This window comes from Pagrus major, chromosome 12, assembly GCF_040436345.1.
Source record: "Pagrus major chromosome 12, Pma_NU_1.0".
Taxonomy (NCBI): domain Eukaryota; kingdom Metazoa; phylum Chordata; class Actinopteri; order Spariformes; family Sparidae; genus Pagrus; species Pagrus major.
In genome coordinates, this window is record NC_133226.1 from 14,429,082 (window position 1) to 14,449,326 (window position 20,245).

Below are 20,245 nucleotides of genomic sequence, written 5' to 3' on the forward strand. Positions count from 1 at the left end.
ACTGAAAATAATATATACATTGTATAGCAATATATCTTATTTCTTTCTTTGAAAATAAAAATGTCTTTATTCAACAGAGATAAAATGTCCATAGGTTTCCATTCTTGTCCTCCTCAGTGCATCATCAGATCTGATTCAGATCTGTCCAATGTAGCCATCGCTGTAACTCTAATAAAGTCCGACAGCCCGCAGTCTGCAGAGCTCTCTCATGGCTGATATGTCCAAATTATCGTGGCTGTACCACAATGGGCAGGAAGTGAGTGGCTGTGTTTTTCCTCCGTGTCTTCTTCCCCCTCATTGGCTTGCCGTTGGCGTTCAGTCCCACAAACATGTGCTTCTTCTTGTTGCGCCACTCTGCTGAAGCGTAGGTGTTGTACTTGTTCTCCTCGATGCGTTCGATCAGACGACAGTCCGGACCAAAGTCCCTCTGTAGGGGAGAGACGAACATTAGTCATTCAAAAATTAATCAGGGTGCTCAGTGTAAAGGCACACGCTCATTATGGACAGTTATTTGAATCTCCTTGCTTTACCACAATACATGTGTGGCTGTACACGAGCATGAAGCTGTTTTAGACCTGAAACTATGACTCCATTAATCAGGTAGTTAATAACCTGGAACAATTTTGGTAATTAACTGTTGAAGTCACTTTTCATGTTACATTCTCTAATTCCAACTTCTGAATTTTAAAGGATTTACTGCTTTTCTCTGTGTTGTATGATAGTAAACTACATATGTTTGGGTTTTGGACTGTTGGTTGAACAAAATGAGCAATCTGATGACATCTCCTTGGGCTTTAGGAAACAGACCAAACAACCAGTTATTTGGGAAAGGGTTAGAAAAATCAATAATCTAAATTAGCCATTCATTTCAGTTTTAACGCTTTTGGTTGGAAAAAAATGGTTAATTTCAAAATTTGGATGATGCTGCATGAGGGTTCTGGATTTCTCAGGTCCTTATTTGGGTCAGTCAGCATCGGTCAGGCTGTTGTACTGCAGGGCTCCAGGTAGTGACCATTTTGGTGCACTCGCACCCAAAAATGTGTCAAGTGCGACTAAACATTTTCATTGGTCGCACCAGTGCACCTGATTTTCAGCAGGTTGGATTAAAAAAAAAGTATAAAAATGTTTTTATTACTGAAATTTGTTGTTGCGAGTGCTGTGATTTAAATGAAGAAGAACATTTTTCTGTACCTGTCCTCCTTCCTTTACATAATTTGTTAAGAAATTAAATTAAAATGTGTTCTTGGGTGGTGCACCTAGATGAGGTTGGCTCATCTGAGCAACCAGTGTAAAAAGTTAATTTGTGCTGTCTTATTAACTGAAGAAATAGGCAGGTTAGTTAATCTTCTCCCTCTTCATATGAATTCTAAGGCTTTCATTCTTCACTTTGTTACTTTTTGTTGTTGCTTATTAATAGAGAGGCAAAGGCCTGCCCCTTCCGGTGTGCCTCATGGGATCTTATTTCGGGAAAGCATTGTACAGCAATGAATGGTGAGAGACAATACATTTTCTATCCAGTTGGAATTGTACCATGTTTGTCAATTTAAAGGATAATTGTACAAGTCAAGAAAGTCGTAGTTTTTTGTAAAGATAGTAAGATAGATTTTTTTGTGAATCCACTCAGTATATGTCACCAACACCAACATGACCATCAACTCGGTACAGAAGAAGTACCAAAAAAGATTAAAATCACAACAAGTCTGGCCATATTGACAGCTGCAGTTATGTGAAAGGAGAGTTAATCAGTTTCTGTGAGTTAGCTCTACAAGGTTTTGGTTTTGGTAAATAAAAAGACAACCTCACTAATGCAACTGTTGGGTGTGTAGTCTTTCTATTACATACTTTCAAAGACTTTAACAGTTTTATAACAAACTGCGACTTTCTCAAGTTGGAAAATTATCTTCTAAATTTAAAAACATCATATGTGTAATTCATGGTGCTATTCAAACAGGATCAACAATTATTTGTCTCTCTCCATTCACTACTGTACATATATTTTCTGGAATAAGGTCCCACCAGAAGAAGTGTGACTTTGCCTCTCTACGTTGGTCTTATGGGCCGTGTCTGAACACAGCAACGACATGTTGATTTTTTGCTTGTTGTGACAACATGAACCAAAACATGGTCAGCCATTGCTTAAGAATCTCCTGCGCAATTCCCAGAGTAATCATGACCAATTGTAAAAGCTGGACAGAAAATTCAAATGGTTGTAGTTTGTCTGTCAGCGATGGGGGTGTGGTAGAGGTGTTGGAGGGGACAGGAAGCAGAGAGGTTAGCAGGAGATGTGACGTCTCACAGGTTCAGGGCTCTGTGCCAGCGTCGAGCATCGTGACACCATGTTTGTGGCTTACATTACCGCAGTGACCACCCACTGGTAAATAAAGAGAAAATGATCTGAGAGAGTAACATTTGTCAGTTTACTGGAAGCTGCCCTTGTGCTTAAGGCTAACGTCGCTTAAACAGCCAGTTAACTGGATGCGGTTGATATTCACGGGCACACACACACACACACGCACGCACGCACACACACGCATAGTATAACTCAGTCTCTCTCTCTCTGTATCTGGCCACAGCTGTTTAAATTGGTTCCAGAAGTAAAACTGAATGTTCCCAAGGCAAAAGGAGAATATTTTACAGACAAATGCTGGTGCTCGGTATTACCAAACTGTGTGTGAGTGTGTGTGTGTGTAAGAGAGCGTGAGCTGCCTTTCAGTTAAAACGGTAAGCAGATTTTAAAAGTCATCAGAAGTCACATCAAATTATATTAACAAATCCTAAAAAGTAATAATGTCAGTACTATTTTACTAAGTAAATCTCTTTGTTTGGATGAGAAATAACTGTTGAACATGATTAATTGGTGGCTGTATCATCCATTCTTCCTCCTTGGTTTTCTTTGAGAATTCTACACAAATTCAGTCGTGTTAAAACCTAAAGACAACCATAACCTTTTGTGTCATTTACATGTATTAATCTGCTGATGTAACGAAACAATGATTTCATTTGATGACCACTGGATAAAGAAGTCACTGTGCAAAACCCATCAAGTGTAATCGAACGCCAGCCCCTCACCGCCGCGCTACTATGGCTTGTGTTGCACCGAGCAGAAGACGTCATGGGAATTCAGTTTCAGGCCATGCAACAGAATGCCTCTCTGTCTTTTTCTACCGTGTGTCATTTCATCTGTGGTGTGGCTCCAGAGAGGCACGCTGAAAGTTGGGTCTTTCAAAGTAGGAAAAAGAGAGGAAAAAGGGAGGTAGAGAATGAGATGAAGAAAAGGAGGTAGAGGGGAGAGAGAGAAGAGAGGAAACGGATGAAACAAGGGCTGCTCTCCCCAGAGGGACTGAAGCAGAATAGAGAAACTGAAGGATTGTGTTTCCTGTTTCTGAATGGAGCGGAGCACAGAGGTAGGTAGCAGAGGAGAGCTCACATTGACTGAACTGAGGTTCCTATTTCTGGAGTCTTGCAGCCTTGTCCATTGTTTTTAAAAAGCATTCAAGGAAATTCAAAGCTGCAGAGTCACTTGTTTCGGGAGAAATGTGTCTCTTTTTCCAGAACTTTGATGCGTTAAGATTGACACATATTTTTAAAACATTGAACATTGTGTTGGCCACTGAGCACCGATCAATGCGTAACAGCTACTCACCGCTCCGTATAGCTCTCCCTTCTTGTTGATTGCCAGGTAGTAGTTACTGCTGAGGCCCCTGATGGCCACCACTCCCACATCCACTGACTTGATCTCCAAAATACCTGGTGCAGCGGGGACAGAGAGACAAACACGTCAAAACATTTTGTGGATCATTTCCTCAGATATCTTTGCTTTCATGCACATTTTGCTTTTATTTCTGTTCTACTGACTTTCATATTTAAACACAAGATGGCAATTGCTTGGTTTGGTTGACCATCAATACAAAAACTCAAAGACAGGTGATTATAAACCAGAGGAAAGTAAAAAAAAAATCATCACTTTTGACAAGCTGCAAATCAATAAATGTTTGGCAACTCTATTGTTTGCTTGGTCGACAAATTCAGCATTGCTGGAGTTGCTTTTTCATTGCTCTGTCTTTGGTCCACAAAGCTGTGTCCAACCCAAAGGCAGAAATTTGTCACAGAGGTCTTTGTGAGGCATACATATAGGTGGTCATTTGAGTGATTATGGGGTCTGAAACACCACAAGAACATGTATTTTATTTCATTAATATTAGTTTAGAATGTTAAAAGGTGTATCTTGGACTACTAAATTTTCAGTCTGCATGCATTAATCTTAATTAGGGTTCTTTAATTTGCAAAATAGCTTGAATATACTGCGGGAGAAACCTGAATCATCTCAGTTCCTTCTATACAAGTGAACCCCAGTCTTGCCTCTTTTTTTCCCCACTATGTGACAGGCAGACCTCAGACCGGCCTCTTGCCCCCTGTTCATTTGCTGGTTAGCTTGTGGGCTACGTGCCCTGGGACCGAGGTGTAAGCCAGGAAAAAACATTTCTCCGTTCTATGTTTGTTTTTCTGACCAGGGGAGCTCAGGCAGGCAGGCAGGCAGGCGGGCACACGGACAGGACGGAGAGAGGCTCAGTGGCTGCCAGACTGGCAAGAGGTCAAGGCGTCCGTATCAGTTTTCAAGCCTGAACCAATTACTGGTTTAAGCTGTGGTCGCCGGCCCTTTCTTCTCTCATCCTAAAGTCAGTTACACCAAGCCGTAAAACTATCAGGGGTTTGAGAGGATTAGCTAAAGGGGCCAGTAGGAAGTGGAGCCTGGTTGTTGGAATAGTCAGAAGGATGAAGTGAGAAACGGGGACAGTACTGTATATCCAGAGTATCTCACTCTGGAGGTCTATTGTTTTCATTTTTGAGATTTTTAAGTGTCAGTAATTAAACAGTTTCCTGTTTGAAAACCTTGTGCCATGCTGCATTGCTAAAAAAAACAAAAAAACAATCTTATCTGGCCTATAAGGAGTAGATTGGCTGGATATAATAGTTACTGTCAAAGGCTGTACAATTTCTTTCAATGTTGGCAGTAAAAGAAATTCCTGGAAGAAACGGTGACCGGTACAAGCGAGTAACAATAACAACAGTGTGAGGGGTTACTGGGTTAAAGGGTTAAAGATCAAGCAGAGGACTCTCGCTTTGTTCTTTAAGCTTCAAATCTCGTCCAAATCACACCTGTACTTTTACCAGATGCTCCTTTCCTGTTCTCATCCCTCCTCTCAAAACGTCCTGAGGCCCTGGTGTGACTTTAGGATGTTCAGAGAGAGCATCCACATTCAGACTGCTGTGTTTTACAGTTACAAAGCCTCACTCCTCAGTCTTAACCTTGATATGTTGATAGTGTTCTTTTCTTGGACTTTTTCTCACTCTTTTGCCCTTCAGAAATGTCTAAAAAGGCCATAAAAATTAAATGCAGTGACAAACATTTTTCTCTTGTCTGTGTTGTGTTGTTTTTTAATAGCTTTTGGCCTTGTTGCCTTTTGTTAAATGTATTTCTTGGCTGGCGTAAACCAGCATTAATCCATCCCCATGGTTCCCTTATTAGGTCAGTAAAAGCTTGTTAAATCTCCGAACTTCAAGAAGATTTCATAGCTCACAGTGCATCATGGTGGCTTGTTATGTTCAGTCCATTACTCACGCAGACGTGTTCCACAACACAACACTGATCTATCAGGTTCAAAATGTTCCCTCTCGCTGCAACACAGCTGACATTTCTGAGCTGTGAGCCGTCAAAATAAGATCTGTCTGTGCTGCGCTAAAGTCCGGTCCACCTGTTCAAACCCTTTTTGCTCTCCTCGCGTTTGATGTGGTTTGTCGAAAACCAAAGCACAGGGCGCTTTTATGGCCCCGTTACCAGTTACCAGAAGCAGCCCGTCTGCCAGAAAGTTAAAAGGCCAGGCTGCAACAAAAGGCTTAGATTGCAACAACAGAGTTTATGGCGAGGAGCAACAGCACCAGAGCTTCACACAGACCTATACATCAGGTTTTTGTAATAAACACACACACAGATGCGGTCGTGCACATACAGTACACACACATGCACAAATGGTTCTGGTGCTAGTGCTAGTCCTAGTTTGCTCTTAAAACTTGACTTTTATTTAACTGTCCTCACCTTTAATTTGCCTCATTCAACACCCTCCTCCTCTAGCCCTTGGACTGCAGCCCAACATCTTAATTATGAATTTATGTTTTTAAGTGCAAAGGAAAAACAGTTTTATGACCCAATACTGAAAGCAAAAACAGCACAGGGTTCACTTAATATAGAAGGCATGGACATTTTGTGCTATCAATATTTTTTAAAGACTCTTACCAAGGGCACACACCTGTGTGTAACAGGGCAACACTACAACTTTCATAAAAACAAGCCAAAAGGGGATCTATGCCAGACAAATCCAGACCGTAACACTAACGGAGCTGCAAGTGCAAATAAACACAACCTGGCCTTCTAACAGTGAGAAACTGTTCATTAACCACTTCATAAAGACCACTAACATGTTTAATAGGCTTTGTAGCCAAAACTAAACTCCAGTGAGACCAGCCTGTTCAATCCATAAACATGAACGGAAATCTGCCTCGTAAAGGACCAGTGCGAAAGATTTAGTGGCAACTAGCGGTGAGGGTGCAGTTTGCAACCAACTGAACACCCCTCACCTCGCCCTCTCCCACGGAGGCCACTAAAAATAATCTGGAAGAGCCCCCACTCCCTCTGTAGATATAAAAGGCTCATTTAAGGTAACAGAAACACAATTCTTAGTTTCAGGTGATTATACACCAATGAAAACAGAAATATGAATATTATATTCCATTTTGGCCAATTTTTTTGGAATTAAGCGCTGTTGGAGTTGAAGTTTTTCAGTTATGGATTGACATGAAACTCACTTGACTTTTTTGGTAAATCTTTCTTGTTTTTAAAGTCTGTCTTTGGATATTTTATTATTTTCTAGGGTATGGAAGAAAGACGACAGGAAACGTGGGAAGAGAGAGAGGGTTGAGTCGCAAAGAAGGGGAAACCAGGTTTAAAAAATCTCTGAAAAAAGAAAAGTTGGTCAGTTTTAAATTGTCGCTCATAAGTAGTAGATAATTTGATGTGTTTTTGCTGTTATATCATAGAAAATAAAGTCAGTCAAATATGAACATTCACTAGCTATTTGGCCGGTGGACAAGAAAGTAAATTTTGCACGCTGCTTGCGAGTCATGATAAAACAAACACTTGTTGTCATCTATCAGATGAATTTTTTCTGAACAGTAGACTGAGACGCCTTCAGTAAGGCACACATTTTTCCAACTAGCATAAAATATACAGACACACACAACCACATACAGAGCAACATGCTCACACAATCACAAATGGACACACACACACGGGGACACACACATAAATGCAGACCTCCCCTCGACCCCCGCCTTGCTCCCTTCTGAAAACCCCTTCAATGTAACTCCAGGTGAACCTAAAGGTTAAGGGAGGTTATGAAAATGTTTCCACTGTTTATCCAGGAGATTTTTTTGAACATTATCCCGCGGTCGTTGACAATTTGACCTCAACACGGTGACCAGCTGTGAGAAGGTCTACTGCGTGCCTCCAGCTCGAAGAGGTCTCGCCCTGCATTGTGAAATATTGTCACTTGCGGTCTAGTTTGTATCATGAACTCCCCTCAGTGAGAAGAATGGAAATGTTTTGGTTCTTTTATTCTGCGTCCAATACGCCGATATTTGGATGAACTCAGCGGCTGAATTTTGTCAGTCTTTTTAGATGTGAGATATAAATGTGACATCCAAGAAAAAGAATTTTCATGAGGCAAATGTGGCGCTATCTAATATCTGATTTGCATCGGTTGAGGTCAAAACACAGAGATCATTTTTCTCTTCAAAACTATGGCGACAAAGTAACTGACGATTTCTCATATTCAATGTGACATGAGACTTTACATCCATTCAACCACCAGAGAGACTAAAGAAAAGAAATTCCATGCCAGTAAATAATATAAAGTAATCAAAAGAAGAATAGAGGAAATAAAAAAAATGGACCACCAATGTGCTTAAATCTGATATAATTGAAAATATAAAACTATTCAGCTGGATTTGGCCATATAGATACAAAAAACAAAGAGCGGAATTGCATGCAAACAAGTCTTCTTGGCCGCTGCTGCATTTCCACAAACCTGTGGTTTTAACAGGATTAAATTATTTCCTTTGCATTATTTGTTTTTGGAGTTTGGTTGAATATTTCCGGCTCTTTGCGAAGTCTGAGGGAGAACAAACACTCCTCGTTTGTGCAGTCTGCTCGGTGAGTGATGGTGAAGATATTGGGTTGGAGTGGAAACTGCTGTATATTATGTGTTTTGAGGAGCGTTGAGGTATTGGTTTAGAGTGATGTGGTTGACAACAGTATCATCCTGTGCTAAGTGGCCACATCAAAGCGACTGTTTGGACTGAAGCTGAGAAAACAGAGGCCTGTTTCTGATTTTGATTTTTTTACAAACAGAATTTTTGGTAAACTGATTTTTTTTTTCTTACAAAATTTGTTTTGCTCGTATAAGGTTTCTGGTTATAAATCATATCAAACAGATATGGTGTGCTACAATGAATGGGTTTCTCTCAAGTATTTTTTTCATTAGTGAGATTGTTCTATTTGACCTGCATAATGCCCCCATAATGGTTTTATTTCCTCCCCTGACAAGATCACTCACATCACCGACTCTCTTGTCTAACAGAAATAGCCCAAACCGCACACATTCAAGCTGTGTGTGATTTTAAAACTGGCCGAGGTACAGAAAGAAAAACAAACTCAGATTATTAAAAAAATCAAACAAAAGGGATCACCTGAGCGAAATCCCCTCAGCTTAAAATAGCAGCGCTCCAGACAACAGATAGCGTTAAGTTTCTCGTCTGCGTTGCTCATCATTCCAGTCCGACTAATTCGAGATCACTTTACCGGGCGCAGCGAGACCGCAGCGAGTTATGTCACACAGGTTTAGGAGCAGCCCGGAGGAAACTAAAAGAAATTCACAGTGATGTTAATGGTGATTTGATAGAGAGGAGAAAAAAAAAACCTTGTGATTCCTTTAACACAGTTGACTTTGTAACATGATAAAGTGTCAAAGCTGCCAGTTTCTGTCAAAACATTTCACAGGCCTGACACGGCAGGAGTTATGTTTTCAGGCAAAGTGCTGTGACGGTTGTCTGCATTTCACACATTTTTCATTTACAGTTCAGCTGCCAGTGCGATGTTGTCCAACTGTTGTGGTTGGAGTTGTTGGCGGTGGACTTTCAGCTTTAGAAAAACTTGTTATTTTACGCCACAAATATTATGCACGGACATGCACAGATGATGATTCAGTTTGTCACATGAATCTTTCAGTCTCTGTATCAGTTTCAGTGCATTTATGTTCGCATACACACACACACACACACACACACACACACACACACACACACACACACACACGTAGGGTAATTAGCTGGCATTCCTGCTCTGTTCAAACGACCAGGCTGTCCAGATGCCTCTCTGGACTCTCAGCTCTACCTTTGATGACTCCATTAAGAGCCTCACTTTCATGCAATGTGTGTGTAGCAGGGTTAGGGGTGAGTGTAGAGGAGCAGTAACATGAGGTGTGAGCATGTGTGCGTATTCGGTGGGGGGGCTTTTCCTGAAGCACGTGGTGTCTATATGGCAGCAGCCCTGGATGTTATCTGTCACAGATGCTATTCTTCACCTCCCACTGCTTTACTGGCCATGAATTCTGCCCGTTCACGTGCACCAGAAAACGCCAAAATGACACTTTGAGTATAAGACTTCCAGTGCATTTTTCAGCATAGTTGCTGATAGAGAGGCTCTGAAAGAAATATACAATTAAGGCTCATTGTTTTGGGGTTTGTTGATGGCTTTGGCTGCAAACAATAATTATTTATATTGCAAACAGTCCAAATGGCAAGAATATTCAGTTTACACTGATTTATAAAAGGGAGGAAAGCAATCCTCTGCAACTGAAGACAGTTATCCGCTTGAATAATGTCTTAAAGATAAGATAATAGCTTCTGATTAATATTCTTTTTATGTCTGTTTATCGCTCAATTGTGTAATCTGCTATTGGTTTCAGCTCTAAGAAACTAGGTTTCTTTCAGTTATTTTCACCTGGATATAAAGTTTACATGCATCAGAAAGTTGTTCTGTTTCCTGCTACAAGAGGTCACTGTTCACCCCAGTTTACAGTGTAAAAGGCCAACTCAAGGACTGCTTAGAATTAGCTTTATTTCCACATTATTTTACATTAATACTAGACCAAAGTGATACTGGTTCCGAGTTTGCTGATATTACACAACGTCACAACATTAACAAAAGTGACCTGCTGACATGGCAAATGCTGCAATTTCCTGTTCTTAACTGTAGATGATACTAACAATTTCCCCATCACCTCGCTTAGGATGAGTTAAAACTGAGCTGAATGGGCAAGATGTGTGCATTCATACAGTAAATACTGTATCTCTCCTTACTGATGGCATTAACTCTGTGGGCTTGTAAATCATCAGAAATACTTCAGGAGTACTCACGGATGTATCCAAACTTCCACACAACCTTCAGATAAGTGTATCTCTAAAGTACACGCTTCCTCATTTGCCAGATTTGTACACGGAGATGATGATTCACACCAAATTTTAATGGTTGTTTAGAAATCTCATTGAAATCTATGTCCAAGAATCTCTTGCTGTTCCTCTCTCTTCCTCTCCCTCTCTTCAGGATATTTATGATTTTACTCTGCAAGAATCCTCCACAAAACATAAACAATGAAAAAGGCCGTCCATCAAAAACAAAGATATCCAACTTTAAGATCCCTTGCGGACGATAATTGACTCTTGATGTTTGGAGCCATTTTCTCTTCAGAGAGCCGACGCGCTCCAAAGCAGCAGAAGATCTTACAGCAACATGATTTGGTGCTGAAAGACTTTTGTTTAAGGTGGTGCCTGACTGGTGGGGTTTGTGGCAGGGACTCCCTTGGTCTCCCTACAGAAATCTGGCTCTTATTTCAGCCTCGTTGTAGCTGACACTTTAATGGACAGGGGAGTGAATTGATGGCAAAATATCAAGCAGCGATGATAGGAAGTATGTAAACAGTGATGGAAAAATGAGACGGATCCTGTCATTGTCCTCAGTGACTCTTGGCAAAAACACGGAGCTTTCAAAAGTAGAAAAACTAAACTTTAACAATGTAAAATATCTTAACCAATATCTTGATGGGAAACTATGGGAGAGTTGTTCTGATCATTGTCAGCACTTTTCTTCCAGAGCATGAACACATACACACATGCTCTATAAATACCCTGTTCTGGGGGCAATGGGGTCATAGGGCACTTGTACGTCTGGACCTCTGGAACCTTACATTCATTCCTGTGACAAAAGTGAATTTATTTTTATTTCATCTTACGATGCAACCCCTTGGACATGAATGGGAAATGACTTGGCTTTTTTAAAATCTAATATCTTCTATTAAATTATTGTCTTTCTTTAAGGCCTCTCCTAATGATTATTTCAATTTTCACTTATTTATGTATTAAGTGGATTGGATTAGTTTTTCAGTCTATGAAATATCAGAAAAATGGTGAAAAATGTTTACCAGTGCTTCCCAAAAGCCCAAGATGAAGTCTTCAAATGTCTTGTTTTGTCCACTACCCACAGATTTTCAGTTAACTGTCATAAAGGTGTAAAGGAACTAGAGAGTATTTACATTTAAGAAGCTGGAATCAGAGAATTCCCTTTTTTTCTTTAAAGTAGACCTATTGTGCTTTTTCGGTTTTTCCTTTATGTCAGTGTTTTATATAAGTTCTTATATACCTGAAAATGAGCTTATGTCTCCCTGTCTAAAAAAAATTACAAATAGATTAATTGATTATCAAAATAGTTGCGATTAATTCAATAATTGATAACTAATCAATCAATTATTACAGCTTTATTGCATTTGACTAAAACATTCAATTTTAGTAACTTTTAGCATTCAGCGCTGCACATCTTGAAACAGAGAATCTTTTGCGCAACAGCTTATGAAAGTTTTTTCAAAGTTTCCGATTATGTCTAATTTTTTAAAGCAGGTACTTGCAGCTGTGCTTACTCCCTCACAGACTGTGTCCTTTCTGTTTTTCAGACTATGACAGCCTGATTCCTGTTAACAAAACTAGACACTTCAGGCTCAAGGCATCAAAGATTACGCAATAGCTAAACTTCCAGTCAATACCAGTAAATGTCTTGTTAATCCATCTTTCTGCAAAGTTAAGAAGATGTTATCAACGTGCTGGCTTGGTTTCACTTTCTATTAAATAATGTACGAGGCAAAACTGTCAGTTATCGTGTAGTGACATTGTTCTTACGTAAGATAACAATCAATATTACGTAATTCATCAACTGGACATTGACAGCGTTTTGCTCCGTGGTTTCCAGTGAAGGAGTCATGAATCAGAAATGACCTGATTTGATCCAGACTTTCTATATTAGCAAAACATCACCATGAAGAGTGCCATATGCCCAAAAAAAGGATTTGTTGGTCCTTGTAAGACCCTGACTAATTTCACTCATTAACTTGAATGTTTTCCCATAATTTTTGTTTACAACCTCTCAGGAGAACTTCCTATTTGTTTCAACCACAAGCAAAATTAATGTAGTTGGAGGGAGGATCAGAGGGAGCGTGCAGGTAGTATATGTTTATTGTATGTTTTCAGAGTACAGCTGAATGTAATTGTCGGAGGGGTGCTCGATGATAGGGTCAGCATTTCCTGAACAAGCTCACGCAGTGATGCTTGCACACCGCTTTTATTTACGGCTGTTGGGGAGAAGAAGCCCATGAAGATGTCAGAGTAGCTTTGAATGAGAAGCAACACTGACACTAACCCCTGGTGCATCCAGTGCCTCCTCATAACTCTCTTTTATAGGCCACACTGTTACCTTTTCCCACGAGAACCCTTAACATGCTCATCAAGCAGAGAGCAGAGGCAGCCGAGTGAAGACATATAAAAACAAAAAAAGGGGAGAAGACTGGGACAAATTTCAAGGAGACGTTACAAATATTCAAGAGGACCGAGCACTTGTTACATTTTAGTTTCGTGTGAACTTCACTGAGTCATTCGAGGTTTATGGATGCAGAGGAGAAAGATGAGATGGTTGTGGCTTTGAAAATCTTGTTCAAACGTTTCTGAAACACAAGTTTGTCCAGCATTCCACATGTTTTAAATGAGACCGATTATGGCAAGTCTTGGTGGATTTAGCGTTTTAGTTAAATGGAGTGTAGCTGTAAAAATCTCCAGTCAACAAGTAACTACTGTATTATTGAGTCATAATCGTTCAATTTTCTCAGTACAAGTAGAAAAATCTTCCAGTGCAATGAAATAATTGTAAAATTTCCAAGACAGCTCAACTTGTTTCATGAATTTTCCTTCATTCTAGAGCAGTTCTCTGCCTACAAAAATGTATTGAAACAAGTTGATTTGTGTCGGAAAAAAACGGTAACAGCAATGACCAATTTTTTCCTCTGGTTTAAGAGCTTATATTAAAGGTCTAGTGTGCAGGATTGAGTGGCATCTAGTGGTGAGGTTGTAGACTGCAACCAACTTAATAACCCTCGTCTCACCATGCCCTACTGTGGTTGTTGAAAAGACCCCCTCTAGAGCCTGTGTCTGGTTTGTCCATTCTGGGCAACATGGCGGACTCAGCCAAAGAGGACCCACTCCCTCAGTCTAAGGTAACCAAACAATTCCTATTTTCAGGTGAATTAATGAATATTCATTAAATTTCTGCTCTTTATATCCCCCTAAATCCTACACAGTGGACCTGTAAGCAGGGATGCAACTAAAGATTATTTTCATTATCGATTATTGTGCAGATTACTTTCACAAATGTGAGAAATGCTCATCTCAAAGTGACATCTTTTGTCAAACCAACAGTCCAAAACCCAAAGACTCCCATAGACATATTAGACTTATTTATTATCATAAATGACAAAGAAAAGAAGCAAATCCTCACATTTAAGAAGCTAAAACCAGCAACTGTTTGATTTTTTCTTGAGACTCAATATTACACAAAAATGACTCTGTACGATGGAGTATATGAACTCTAAAAGGATATGTTTGATACAAAGGTACCATTGAAAATGTCTTGCACAGCAGAATAATTCATCTGAATTTAGAAGTCTGTACCCCCTCCTGTTATACACATAACCGACAGTGGCAGAGTAACAGAACAGCCAAAAGTGATGCACTACGTGTAGCATTGACCTTTCCATTAATAAAGCTTCCTTACTGGGGTCAATGGGTGGAGGTCAAACCAGTGGGGGCAGAGCTGTGTAATTACCCTGGACATGGAAAACCTGCACTCAATCAGAATAATGTCCAGTGTATTAGACTCTCCATAAATTGCGGAACATTAGATTAATACATGTCAGTGGGTGTTTTGTCAACTGTGATTAATGTTAGCAATAAGTTTGTGTGGCAGCTTTTACAATCTGTGTGGCCGCAGCCAGAATCAAAGCACCGACTGTGGTCAAGTTGGCACCATTCGATGCTAATTGAGCTGCGTACGACCACAAGACTGTGGTCCAACTGCAAACACATGTCCATTTGTTGTATTGCTTTATCCGTTTGTTTGTAAACAAGATGTGACAGTGGGCCAACGACATCGAGGGAAGAGAACAAGGGCTCCTCTGTGGCTTATGGTCAGTGGCAGGATCAATGCTAATCACATGACAGGATTCACATACTCAAACCAGGAGTGCCGTATTTGGAAGTTCCTTATGAGGTGAGATGGGATAGATGGGCGCTGATCACGAGTAGACAAACACTGACATGCACCAGTGAGCACACACTCACAATACACGCCCTGAGTGATGTACTGGCCTCTGCTGTGACAAGATGATTAGAAAGAGGAGGAGAACCTCGACCCCAGAGCTGGAGCTGAAACTTCTTCATCACCTCTGACACCATCTAATGATGCTCATTTGCAATCTGACCTCCTGAACATTACCAGACTACTAGAGCATGTTAGGAACACTAACAACTTCCCCCTCACTAGTTTTCAGTGCGATGCTTCCCTTAACGGGCACTATGTAGTTTTGCAGAGGATATTCCAACTCAGAATTTTAATATATTTTTTTATATTTTTCCATAACTGAATAAACCAGCTGTTTTCAGACGAAAATAAGGTTTGAACTGTTTGAAGCTAGAAAGGTGGTAGGGTCTGCCAAATATAAACAAAGTGAAACGGTATGAAATTGTTTATTCAGTTTATTCAGTCATGTAAATGAAGAGAGTTTGTTTATTTAGTTTGTTGAGGCATAAAAAAAAAATCAGCCAAGGAAGATCTTTCTCTTCTGATTAAAATTTCTGCCCCAAAACTACATAGTGCACCTTTAAGGAGTCATCCATTTTTGACAAAGTAACTCAGCTTTTAGATGTGCAACACTTGCACTTTAGTACACTGTGCACATTTTATGATATGGTATCCTACATGTAGAGGATTTTTTGCAAGCTAGCTTAGCATTATCTTAAAAGAGCCACAATGTTTTTAATGAGCACATAAAGGCCAGAAACCTGCATCAGAGAACTAATTTGTCCAAGCAGTTGTTTTCTCTTCCGTCAGCTCTAAAACTGCACAGTGTAAATGAGAAAAAATAAGAAAAAGGGGTAGTGAAAACATGATGTCTAGCATGTCAAATACCACATCCATGTCCTCAGTTAGTGTAGGAGAATTTAATCATGTTCAAGTGTGTTTGGTTAAGTTTGAAGGGTACAGTTTGTTCTCTCCTGATTTGAAAGCAGATGCAGAATAGCAGGAGGTGGTGCTTGAGCATGCAAGCTTGTGCATTGATGCAAATACTGTCAATGCACAGGCACCTACACATATGATAGTGTGCAGAAACACACACTTCAGCCAAATCTCTCCAGTTGATCACCATCATCTCGTCTTTTATTCTGAAACATGTTAAACATCTGCACTTGCTATCAGCTACATACTTGATGAAATGCCGACTGAATAATGCTGCCAAGACAAAATACGACCTGAAAGCTTTGGCCTTCATGGCTAACTCCTCATATTCAAGATGTTTTTTCTCCTTTTAAAAGTTCTTAACCATTTCTCACCACAACAAAGTGGCAGGAGCTGTTGAAATTGATGGCCTGTGCCTCTAATACCATGACCTGATGCCATTATAGTTAGTGACACGTTGCACCTTAATGGTCGAGCTCTTTATGTGCATGTGTGTAAAAGTGTAGGTGTGTGTGTATGTCAGAGAGGACTGCAGGCGAGGGGAGGGAGGAAGAGACGCTAATTGAAATTCCTTCAGCCATGTCTGGCAGAGCCCTGGTGTCTGAGTGGCACACACACACATGCACACACATATAGTCACACTGGCCCTGGCCCTAATAAAAGTGGGCTTTGCCATATGGAGGCCATGTGCAAGACCGGCCTCTCTGTGCTCCAAAGTGTGTGTATGCTCTTAGCAGGAGGGGCTTGTACAGCACCACAGACCCACAGACAGATGCATACAAACCTATGACATGTGTATGAAGGTGTGTGAGTGATAAAAACCCATTTATGAAGTTTACATTCCCAGACACACACATTTTGACATGCTGCGACTGATTCACACACATACAGTAGGCGTAATGCGGTGAGAGCCTGTTGAATAATCTTTAAGACAGCAGCTCGTGTTTTGGACGTCGCCCGTCTAATTCAGCGAACTGGTAGGGAAATTATGGGCAGGTAAACGTGGGAGTAATGTTCTGTTCTCCCTCAACAACTACTGTCAATGTGCCCTCAGGGCGATGCAGCTATTCTGAGCTGAAGCAGTCCAGGAGAACTTCCAGATGTGTTTAACTAGAAGATAAAGATGTGGAGTCCAGAATGATAACAGCTGATTTTCTGTTCTGGATCAGTCATAAATGATTCTGATTACTGTTACAAGTCTTTAAAAGTATTTACATTTGCTAAAGAACAGCTTGAGGATTGAGGTCTGCATACTATTTTTAAGTAATCTTCAGTCCTGTTATCTTGAATTGTAGTCTTACCTTCCTCAAAAACTGCAGTTAAGATACCTGCAGGAGTTTCTCAGTGCCCCACAGTGGATGACTAAGAGCTGAGTGAAAGAGAGTGACTGTGTAAATGTGAGGCTGAGTGGCGCTGACAAAAGACCATGTGTGCGCAGTGACCCTATTCAGAATAAATAAAGGTTAAAATCATATTTCAGATGCACTACCAGAAAAAGGAGCAGGAATCGCATGCTTATTACTTTACATCTAAGCCAGTATAACCTCATACTTAGCATATGCCCGCCACTATTGGGTGCAGCACAATGAAAGCAAGCAGTAAGTGTACTTGTCATTCTCCCCAGGCGTTTGGTAATAGCTGTGTTTTAGATATTTCCCTCAAAGAAGAAGAACTTTCTCTGGGCAGTTTCTAATTGGTTCCAGTGGATCATCTCTCTTTTTTATCTTCCTGGCTTACTCATTTTGTTTTTCCTCTCCCTCCCGCTGTCATGCTCTCCCTTTCCCAACTCTCTGTAGTCTGGCAAAATATGCCCGCCTGTGCACATGGTGCAAAGGGCTGAGAATCACACAGCTCTCTTATTTGTTCTTTTGCCCAGTCACCTGTCTTAATGTGCACAGCTGCACCACACACAACTGAAGTGTGGAAAAACAGGAATCTCTTACACAAGACGCAGTGGGAGAAAATGAGTGCATCCTTTGCCTTTGTGTTCTCTTTTTCAGATATAAAAATCCTGAAATGGAAGCAAACTTCACTTTGCATCCGTTTTTAGTGAAACTAAGATGTCAAAGAGGATATAAAATGACTCAATATCCAGTAAAAGCTTAGGCGATTCCCAAATTTCTTGCTATTTCCATGCTTAAATGCTGCTTCAATTGTAAAAAAACAAACAGTGAAATGCATTCAATAATGTAACAAAGTCGACTTACTGTATGGATCGTCCTCGCTTTTGGTGCCATTAACTTTTCCTTTCTTGTCGATGCGAAGGAAGAATTTCTGGAAGGAGAACAGTTTCCTCCTGCGCACATCTCCTTGCAGATGGTTGTAGCTGCTCCGCACGTGGCGCCCGATGACCGTTGCCGACGACGAAGACACGTTGGTCGCCCGTGGCAACCTCGCAGAGGATGCATGCAGCGGTGGGGGTGATGAGGAGGGTGGCGGGCTTGAGATGAAGATGTCAAGAGGAGTCCCTCCTGGCACATTGCGGTCCTTCTCAGAGTATGACGATGAAGACGAAGCGGAGAGTGGCGAGGACGTGGAGGGTCCGAGCAGGAGAAGCAGGAGGAGGAAGGTGAGGGAGAGGAGAAGTGAAGGAGGTCTGCAGCAGGGGCAGGAGGAGAACCAGGCGACCGGTGCACCTTGTGTCACTGTCCATCTACACATGGTAGTGGAGCTGGGAGAGCTGTGGAGGTGCTCAGGGGCTGGGGCATGCTGAGCGGGGTACAGAGAGAGGGAACGAGAGTGGGAGAAGTTCCCCCTGACTGACTGACTACACCTCCTCTGACCCCCAACCTCACTGGGACTGTAGGTGTTAAAACCTGCGGAGTGACTCGGGTGACGGCGGTAGCAGATGTAGCGTAATATTGATGGTGACGGTGGTGGCGATGCAGCTGCTGGTGGTGGTGAAACCTGCAGTGACTCTTCTGTCGTCCCCTGTGCTGTTTATTCCTCAGCAGCGCCGCAGGAATGCGTCAACATCCATAACTCAGATCACCTCACAACGGGAACAACTGGGGGGGGGGCTCGCCTCAAAGACCTCTCCCCACCTCCACCCTATCCTCCCAAGACAGCCGCTCTTTGCTTCTGGTTGCTCTCAAACACACACACTCAAATTTTTTTAGTTTGGATGTACACCTAATCTAAAGATAAAAACGCACATTAAAATCTACTACTCATACACACACACGCATGTCCCAAACCATTTATCTGCTCCAGTCCAAGGAGGTGGATAACGGGCAGGCGGAGGAGGTCTGGATTAAAGATGCCAAACTGCTTAGTACAAAAAGAATAAATAAAAACAAGAAGTCAAAAAAGTATTAATGCTGCTTCTCATAAAATGTCGTGAGAAATCCACAAAAAGCCAGGCCACAAAAAGAGTCACAGAATCCAGACTTTCTTCTTTTTTCTCTTTGTTTCTCCTGGTTTTGTCGGAGCTGGTTTGAAGTTACTTGAGTGTGTAACTCAGCCCGGGAGCTCTCGTCTTTCTCCCCTCTCTCTTGTTGTGCGTCTTGTCAGTGAGCCGGGCTCCCCTATCTGTCCTCTGTCCTTGCCTCTCGGAGTCTGAGCGCCCGAGCAGTGCGTTGCCTCTCTTCTTTCCTCCTGTGTGTGGCTCCCTCTCCTTTGGCCCCCTCCCTCTTTCCTTTGCCTCTCCCTCTCTCCTATCTCTATCAGCCGTGCTCTCTCTGGTTATCTGGAGTTTCTCTGAGGTGACTGAATCTTGTCTTTCCTTTCACCTTATTTATCTGCTGCAGTTCCCCAGATGTCATCTCTTAGTGTAATTGGATGTCTATGAAAACCACTTGGCTTTTGAAGAGCTGTGCGCATTTATGTGTGCGTGCATGTGTGCCTGCACATGTACATGTGTGTTTGTGTGTGTGTGTGTGTGTGTGTGTGCGCACAGGGGGGATCTGTCCCACCCCGTTTTCTTTCCCTCCCTCTCCCTCTCCCCCTTTTCTCTGTCTCCTCCCCTTCCCAGACAAAACCACCAGTTAAGCAGAGCAGGTCAGAAAGAAGGAAAGAAAACCTTCATATCTCTCCTTTTGCGTTGCTTTAAACTCCATCTTTAGTATATTTCTGTTCTCTTGAGTAGCACTGGGAATTGTTTGAAATGTTAAATACTAGTACTATATGTGGGTTTTGGTACTCGGTACCAATATAGTACTGTTTTAGGGCTGTGGCCAACAATTATTTTCATTAACGTTTACTTTCGCAAAGATTTGCAAGTTCCCAGAGCTCAACGTGATGTCTTCAGATTGCTTCTTTTGTCCAAACAACAGTCCAAGACTCTTCATTAACTATCATAAATGACTTAGAATAGCAAAATTCCGGATATTGATTTTAAGAACCTTGAACCGGCAAATGTTTTGGGTTTCTTTGGGGGGTGGAGGGTATTTTTTCATGAAAATTTACTGTAATGATTAATGGATTATCAAAATCGTCTTTCTATCACTTAATTGTTGCAGCTCTACTTTTTAATTCACTTATTTGAGATGAGAACACGTCTTTCTGCAAAACACTTTTTTTCAT

At 41.3% G+C, this 20,245-nt stretch overlaps 1 protein-coding gene across 1 annotated transcript; it reads right to left on the bottom strand.

Moving 5' to 3' along the window:
* Positions 1-226: 226 nt before the first annotated feature.
* fgf10a (fibroblast growth factor 10a) lies at positions 227-18,382 on the bottom strand. Its single transcript, XM_073478424.1, has 3 exons — positions 17,929-18,382; positions 3,644-3,747; positions 227-427 (listed from the first exon to the last, which is right to left on the bottom strand). Exons 1-3 carry the CDS (start codon positions 18,380-18,382, stop codon positions 227-229), a joined length of 759 nt encoding a protein of 252 aa, XP_073334525.1.
* Positions 18,383-20,245: the final 1,863 nt, after the last annotated feature.